This window comes from Hordeum vulgare, chromosome 5H (genome assembly GCF_904849725.1).
Source record: "Hordeum vulgare subsp. vulgare chromosome 5H, MorexV3_pseudomolecules_assembly, whole genome shotgun sequence".
In the NCBI taxonomy this organism is placed as follows: Eukaryota; Viridiplantae; Streptophyta; class Magnoliopsida; order Poales; family Poaceae; genus Hordeum; species Hordeum vulgare.
In genome coordinates this window covers 459406239-459414421 of record NC_058522.1, presented here as the reverse complement: position 1 = coordinate 459414421, position 8183 = coordinate 459406239, and the positions used below count along the sequence as shown (strand labels likewise).

General features: G+C 47.2%; 1 protein-coding gene across 2 annotated transcripts; it reads right to left on the bottom strand.

Moving 5' to 3' along the window:
• Positions 1-906: 906 nt before the first annotated feature.
• On the bottom strand, positions 907-7053 carry LOC123398630. 2 transcript variants are annotated; one of them, XM_045093081.1, is made up of 8 exons: positions 6643-7053; positions 6108-6195; positions 5897-5992; positions 4989-5801; positions 4209-4560; positions 3900-3981; positions 3058-3286; positions 907-1345 (listed from the first exon to the last, which is right to left on the bottom strand). In XM_045093081.1, exons 1-7 carry the CDS (start codon positions 6850-6852, stop codon positions 3080-3082), a joined length of 1848 nt encoding a protein of 615 aa, XP_044949016.1. In that variant the 5' UTR covers positions 6853-7053; the 3' UTR covers positions 907-1345; positions 3058-3079. The 2 variants fall into 2 exon arrangements, with proteins under 2 accessions (XP_044949016.1, XP_044949017.1); XM_045093082.1 differs by having other exon boundaries at positions 5897-5983.
• Between the last annotated feature and the right edge of the window lie 1130 nt (positions 7054-8183).

Genomic DNA, 8183 nt, shown 5'->3' with positions numbered 1-8183 from the left:
TGAAAAAATGATCCAACCGAATCCCTCATATTGTCTCTATATGTCCGGGCTGTCCGCAAACCCTCATATTAAGAACAAATATAGAAAAGATATGAGGGCTCGCCCAAGCGCCCGGTCAATCCACCACGTAAGACGCGACCCCATCTCGAACCATCTTTTTTTTTCTTTATTCATATGAAAAAAAATAAAGAGTATGGCTGCATGGATCGACAAATAGAAGACACGTCCAATCATTGGGCATGTCCACGAGCATTTCTTTTTTGACACGAACATCCATAAATATATATGAAATCATAATTATTATGTACTCTTATATGAGTTATGTCGCAGACGCTTGTCAGCTGTCATACGTGAATCACACAGCCATCGCAGGTGCATCGAACGGGCTCGTGATCCGACCGATCTTTTCCCGAGATCTGCCTAAGGTTGTCTATATTTCTCTTGTTTGGCACCTCGCAAGTAAGACGAAGCTACGCCATATGCTAACAACCTCTAAGAAAACAAGAATTATGTTTGGCGACGTAGTGGGTCCGCTAGAATTGCTCCAAAGAAAGTGTCATGCCACCTTGTCATTTCTAACTCGTGGGCGGCCACAGGTGAATTATACTGACAATCAATCGATTTTGTTTGTGACGTGACATCATGTGGTAACTTGTCAGCCAAAAAGCATCCGGTTTTGTTTGGACCTGCATAACGTTGCTTTCTTTCGGCCTACGGGTGAGGGTGCACGAGGGTCAAGTCACGGGAGGAACCTCACTTCGTGGTCGTAGGACACTTTCTATCCCGACGCTTGCTTTCTATCTGAACGCTGGAAAGCTGCAAAACGCCTTATCTGGTTCACCTTTTTTTTCCCTCCTGAGGAAGCATCTCCTACAGCTCAAAGTAAAGACACGAGAGCAGCAACGATTGCAGCAAAATAATAATACTAATAATGTTCTATGGTGGCGTACATCCAATCCCACCCAAATGGGCTACACCTGAAGCAACTACAGGACCAGCAAAGGCCAACGATAAAGGAGGCCTTCACCTGTTTACCATTGTGCTAGCTGCTGGCCTGCCGGGTCGGTGCATGTGGTGACGCAGAGGCACCATCGCTCCTTTTCCTCGGTGCCTCCATTTTCTCTTGTCCCCTTGGCAGATTGCGCAGATGAGCAGAGCCATATGGTGAGAGCCAGCGCACGCATGGTCCCTGCTCAGGCCGCAAGCGGCATATTCTTCTGAAAATGCGACGGGGGTGAGTTGAGGATTGTTTGGATTCTTCACTCACAGAGTGAGTCTCTGTCTGAACTTCACCCGGACTTCCCTGCTGAAGGGCCTGAAGAGTGAACCTAGGTCCTCCAGATCCCTGAAGAGAAAGGAAAAAACAGGTCCCGTTGTCAAGAGCTAAAGCATGGCATTTGTGGTGCTTGATATGTATATATTTTTTGGGGGGTCCTAATTTGACCGTGAATAAAGGACGGCGAAGTGGCTGCTTATTTATCGACAGTGTAATACGTAGATCTTAGGCAATTTACAAGCTCCGTACATTTACAGGTTTACAATGCTACCTGAGGTGATTAGCCTATGTTACATGCTGTAGGAACAGGTTAGCCTATGGAGCATGTTACATGAAGTACCAGCGCTACAATGCTACCTCAACCCGCCTCGTATCATTTCTGAATAATTATGTTCTTAAATGATCAACACAGTCAAAAGCGGCAAGCATATGGAACGTGCATATATTGTATTATCTTCCTTATGTTCCTGATGCTATTGAGAATTAGGAAGATGAAGTGGCAGAAAGGGGAGATAAAATCAGAGGTGAAGTTGGTTTGGCTGGCACAAGCAGGCTATCAGAACTATGGGGTTGATATCCTCAAACAAACAAACAAACAACAACAAAGCCTTTAGTCCCAAACAAGTTGGGCTAGGCTAGAGATGAAACTCATAAGATCTTACGACCAACTCATGGTTCTGGCACATGGATAGCAAGCTTCCACGCACCCCTGTCCATGGCTAGTTCTTTGGTGATGCTCCAATCCTTTAGATCTCTCTTTACGGGTTGATATCCTCAACAAAATAAAATATATATGGGGTTGATATATGCCAGTATGTGAGGCACTTCTCCTTGAAAGCATGAGGAGATAAGATGTGCTCTCTCCGTTCCTAAACATAAGACATTTTAGAGATTCCAATACATACTACATACAAAGCAAAATGAGTGAATCTACACTCTAAAGTGCGTCTATATACATTTGTATGTAGTCCGTATTAAAATCTCTAAAAGGTCTTATATTTGGAAACGGAGGGAGTAGGAAACAGTTGATATATGGATGATACTGTAGGTTCCTAAGCTTGAAATGTGATTTAGACTAATGGTTGCTTATTTATCGACAGTGTAACAGATCTTAGGCAATTTACAAGCTCAGAATATTTACAGGTGACAATGCTACCTCACCTAGAGGTGATTACCCTCAGGAACAGGTTAGCCTATGGAATATGTTACATGAAGTTCCAATGCTACAATGCTACCTCACCTAGAGGTGATTACCCTCAGGAACAGGTTAGCCTATGGAATATGTTACATGAAGTTCCAATGCTACAATGCTACCTCACCTAGAGGTGATTACCCTCAGGAACAGGTTAGCCTATGGAATATGTTACATGAAGTTCCAATGCTACAATGCTACCTCAAGTTGCCTCAAATCATTTCTGAATAATTATGTTCTTAAAGGATCGACAGAGTCAAAAATGACAAGCATATGGAACATGTTAAGGAAGTTTAATGGATTATGTATTTATGTGTGAACATAAGAGCTATCGACATGCTATATTTGGTGACATAAATCATAATTATGAACTGCAAGCATCATTGCAGCATACAATTAAACATAACTATTTTCAAGGACAACACTGAAAAGTGAGCATTGACAATTTCACAGTTTATATTATTCTGCCTGATGTGACAGAAAGAGCATAGAATAGATGCTACTGGCTTTATTAAAAACGGGCATCTAAATCACTAGAATATTCATCAACAGAGACCCCATGTACGGCAGGCATCACTATGCAACTTACTCAGTAGCGGGATTGCATGATACTAGAAAGCATGGCAAGTAAAACAGCCACTCAGAGATCTGATCTGGCCATTCTTTGTAACGTGTGATGTCTTTTTGGCCTTTCTGCAAACATGTTCATCTTGGCTTGCTGTTGCTGCATCACGCATCCCTTGTGCTTTTCTTTGAGCAGACCTGAGGGTGTTCAAAATTCTGTCCAGAGAAAATGATCGTTTCTTCTCGAGTTTCATCTGAGATAATGGAAGTATGGATACAATAGAATGTCAACTAGACGGCAATAGAGAATAACAAAACAATGAGCTATCATACAGTAAATAATGCATGCATCATTCCGTTATGAGCATATACAGATATAAAATATACTCTTTTACCAATGACATGAGACAACAGTTACAAGTAGACATGCTAAAGTTCATACGGGTGCCACTTTTTTTCTCCTAAAATGAGGTAGGCCCAAAAACTATACTTGGGCGGCTGGAGATGTATGTTTGATAAGATTCCTGCAAATAAATATAGATGGAAAAAGACTGCCTGACAAAGAATGGCGGAAAGTAAGCCCTCCCAAGAATATGACTGATGCCCTGTTTAATGAATTGGATACTTGCTTGCACACAAAAGTTGATCTTTTGGAAAATGTACTCGCATGCTTATTTTGATGGAGGAAGAGGATGCCAATCCTAAGACTAATCAGATTTTATATTGTTCTGTAGCTAGACTTGCTTAGTTCACTATTTGGATCCTTTGGCCCATTGCTACTATAGAATTTATGAATTAGTAAAATATTTCAGTAGGGGTCTTACTGAGTACATAAAAAAAAAGTTAGAAATAGCCTGAAGCACATACCACTAGCTTCTGAATTGCAGCCTCAGCTTTCGCTTTTTGAAGATTCTCCCAAGCAGTAAGTTTTGCTTCTTCTCTCTCAACCCTTTTAATAATGATAAAGCGGTCAGCATTTCATGTTTTCACGGAATACATGTTGCAGAGTTTCAGCAATAGTAAAAAGATTTGGATGTTTGAGCATCATACGAGATAGGCAAATAATGTTATATATTTTCAGAAGTTAAGCTTCAAGTATTACTGTTAAGTGGTTTATAATATCAGAGGTATGCCTGAACAAAGAGGCAGCATTTATCATAAGCACTGGTCCCTTACTTTAATGTGCACTTTGTTTCAGTTGATTCCCAGGAAGAAGATTTAGAGTCCACCGTTTTTCTGTTCCACTCTAAGATATTTGTAGAATTCTTGTTAGAGGCCTGTGTTACATGCTTCTTGGACCATCTAGTAAGACTCACTCGGTCATCCATCTGCACATCCCTGATCTCAAGATCAGAGAAACAGCTCTCCTCCTTGGCTTGTTGCATTGAAAACGAGCGAACAAATGAAGGCCTGGCGCTGGGCGAAGAAGACCTACTTAGATCTGGGCTAGTTTGAGTCGCGGTATCCTTCCTTGAAATTATAGGGGTAGCGACAGGGGCTGAATCTTCTACAAACTCAGCCTCTTCGCCTGATATGAAACCAAATAAAGAAGCATCAGCCAAAAGATTTACTTAATCTTCATTAAGTACATTAAAAGCGTAAGATAACTTATAGAGTTATGGTGATATTCAGCATAGAAGTGCTATGATCAAATCAATTACCAAAGATACCAAGTGCCAAAAATTAATGTGTATAATGCAACTTACGAGGAGCTTCACAATTTGACAATGCTTTATACTTCATAGACCCGTAAATCCGAGAGACTGCCTCAAACAGAGAAACTACCACAAGCTAATAGACTACCATAAACCTCAAACAGAGAGAACCACAAGTTAGCAACCAGAGACTACCGCAAACCTTAAATGGAGGGTTGCCCTCTACACTTTTATACTCTATAGACCCATAAGTCAACACCAAGCAATAGGCTAAAAACAAAGGATAGCAATTTCTTAATACCTTGTACAGATTCTCGAGTGCTAGGCAATGACACAGATGACTCAATTGCAGTATCTAGTCGTCGGCGCACCGTCGTAGACGGGATAGCAGGCGACCCGATAGCTGCTAGAGAAGACCTGCCAACTATGCCAATACCAAATTCGTCACCAGCTGTTCCACTCGTGTACCTCCGGACATTACTTTTCGCCCCACCATAATGTTCAGGTATGAGTACTCCCGCCAAGAAAGGTGAGTTTGCTGCTAAATGCCCAACTCTCCCACTGTCAAACAAAGACACGGATGAAGATACAGATGAATACTGTCCACCAAGTCTTCCAGGAGGCCCAAGAGGACCACTTTTGGCCTTCGGCCGTCGAGCATGGGGCAATGTGGCGGTCTTCTCACGCGCATCGCCGGCGTTAGACTTGGGACTGAAGATCCACCTCTCTGCATCCTCCCATTTTGAGGGCAGTGTCCTCCTGTTGTTGAGAGGAAATGCCATGCTGCTGCCTGGGTACCTCCTAGTGTTGTTACCTTTGGAAGGAAGGGGCACTCTCTCCGAGCTCCACCCCTTCTGGTACCCCAAGGCCGATGGCCGGTGCCGCCGCGGGTAGCTCGGCGTGCCGGGACTCGGAAACACCCCTGAGCTGATCTGTGATGACACAAGTCCCTTGCTCACAAACCCCGCGCCTCCCACCACAAAGCCCGGAGAAAACGGAGTCCCGCTGCTGAACCCGGCGCTGCCGAAGTCGAGCGAGGCCGGCCGCTGCTTGAGCCCCTTCCTACCGTGCAGGTAAACCGCGTCTGTCCGGCACCGCCGCTGGCTCTGGCATTCTGTCGAACAGCACACAAGCATGCAAGATTGGAAAACCTCGCACCATCTAGCAGACCAGTACAGTACGTCGCAAGCTTGGAAATCTCGTACGTACCTCGGATGGCAGTGGCAGTGCCCGCCGGACTCTTGGCCGGTTCTTGCCGCGACTGCGCCTCCTCGTCGTCGTGCGGCTCCGTGAACGCTGCGGAGGCTTTGAGAATGAGAAGGCGAACCCGCTTAAGAAGGGCTGTAAAGCGGAGCGCTCCAGCGGAGCAGCAAGAACACTGGTAAGAATACAAAGCGTGAGCTGTGAGCTGTGTGCTCACCGCTGGAGGAGGAAGTGGCGGCCAGCCCGTCTGTCTCCAGATCTGTGCCTTCCATGTCGCCATCCGCGCGCACGAATCCGGCCAAAGGCTGCAGCCAACCATGAAGCACCTTAGCACCACCGATTAAAAAGTTAATCTTGTAAAGCTGGAGAATCCCAGGGTGTGTGGTGTTGGTGTTGGTGTGGGTGGTGCCCCCCTCCGCTCCTTTTTCGCTTGCTGCAAGAATCAAGATGGCGATGATGGCGCCTATCCGATTCCGACCTCAGGCCTCGGGCCCTCCGGCTTTGTCTGTTTTAGATCGCTAGATTCACTTGCTAATCATGTCATTCCTGGGTTTTACCATCCACTTTCTGGAAAGGCCCCTGTGGTCACCTGCGACAGGCCATGGTGCGCTCTGGCTAGATCTGCATGGCGCCATGCCCATGCCATTGCCACAGCTCGCAATGGTGAGAGATTCCTATGCGCGGATACTTAATAGAAGCCAGGCGACGCGGCAATGGATGGAGGAGAGGGGGGGCGAGAGTGCGAGACCAACCGAGTCGCAGCCGAAGGAGCCGCTGCCGCTGCCGCTGCTCCCGCCGCGGCCGCCCGTGGAGCTCGTCGAGTAGCCGTCGTCCGCCTCCGCTCCCCACCGCCGCCGCCGCCGCATTGCCCTCTCCGACGCCGACGCCGACGCGGCCTCCTCCTCCTCCTCCTCCCCCATCACGCCCCGGAACTCCAGCCCGCAATCACCGGCGCCCCGCATTCTCAGTCCCAGAAACAAGAAGGGAAGCAAGAATCCCACCAGCCGCTCGCCCGGCTCGTCAGTGAGTTCGCTGCGCTCTCCCCCTCAACCGGCGGTGCCCATTAAGAGTGGCGGGTATGGAAGAGCGACAAGTCTCGGCATTTTAATAGACGTGTCAGGCAGCGAGGCGGGCGGGGTGGATTGGATTGGGACGTGGGCGGCGTACGCCCGGCATCTCGAGGCCGGCCGCGAGGCGAGGCAACGTGCGCGGCGCTGAAACCAACGGGCATTTTCTGTGCTCGTTTTGTTGCCCCCCGATCGGCGCCCCCGTCCATGTCGGTGTCGCGCTTCTTGTTTCTTCTGCCCCGCGGCGCAGGGAACCTCGCCTCACCAACTCCACCCACCTCACCTCCCGTGCCCCCGTTCACCTCGGTTAAACCCGGCGTGATTGTCTCGTGACGACTACCTGAGTTGCCCGTGTAGTGTAGTGGTGAGGGGTTGAAAAACGATGGCGGACGACGGCGTCGTGACTCGTGATCCGTCGAGGAGTGAATATCCAGGCGTGATGGCCCCGCGCCACGGTGGCCGCTGCTGGAACGACGGCGACCTCTCTGCTGCAGGGCGCGCGGTTTCAGCTAACCATGCAGCATGTAGATCTACATCTACTACGGTGGAAAGATGGAGGTTCAGCTTGTTGCATCTACTATTGGGTTGTTGCATGGGGCCGCCGGAAGGGAGCGCCGGCAGGTGGTTGAAGGCGTGGAGCACGGTAGCAGTGTACCAGCGGCTGTGGCCACGTGCCGTGCTACTGCCGTGTCGCCACGGTTCGCCGAACATGGTAAGCACAGAGCTTGGGGGCGTAGGATGTGACTCCATCGCTCGGTGGCAGGAACGTTCCTAACGTGTACCAAAGCTCACTCTGTCACATGGTATGCTGCCAGGGTCCGGCCAAACAATCGTATTTAGCCAAATCTTTTTCTTGAGAAATGGACTAGTCATGAAATCGGTGCAGGTTTTTTTTAGAAGAGCGATGATGGCGACCAATCATGTGGAAGGTAGTCTTGGTCGTCAACTACGAGTTCTTTTTTCCAAACTCGGTCTCGGTGCGTATGATAAGTATTATAAATAGGATGTTGATAACACATGTGTATGATGGGAGAAACATCGGGCCATACGTCTATAACATATAGATTACAGTCACGTTACTGTAGGCATGCATTTGAATTTTTTTTGGATTTTTAATTTTTTAAATATTTTATTCTTTAAATGAAAAATCCGATTAAAGACCCGTTTTCATCATTAAATACATCGTAATGAGATCTTCAAAACTAGATCTCATATCAATATGTTTC

Coding starts and splice junctions, on each gene's coding strand:
- LOC123398630 (XM_045093081.1), bottom strand. CDS start 6,852: ATGCGGGGCGCCGGTGATTGCGGGCTGGAGTTCCGGGGCGTGATGGGG. Junction 6,196..6,642: donor GCTCCTTCGGCTGCGACTCG/GTTGGTCTCGCA, acceptor GGTTGGCTGCAG/CCTTTGGCCGGATTCGTGCG. Junction 3,982..4,208: donor GAAACAAAGTGCACATTAAA/GTAAGGGACCAG, acceptor CATTATTAAAAG/GGTTGAGAGAGAAGAAGCAA.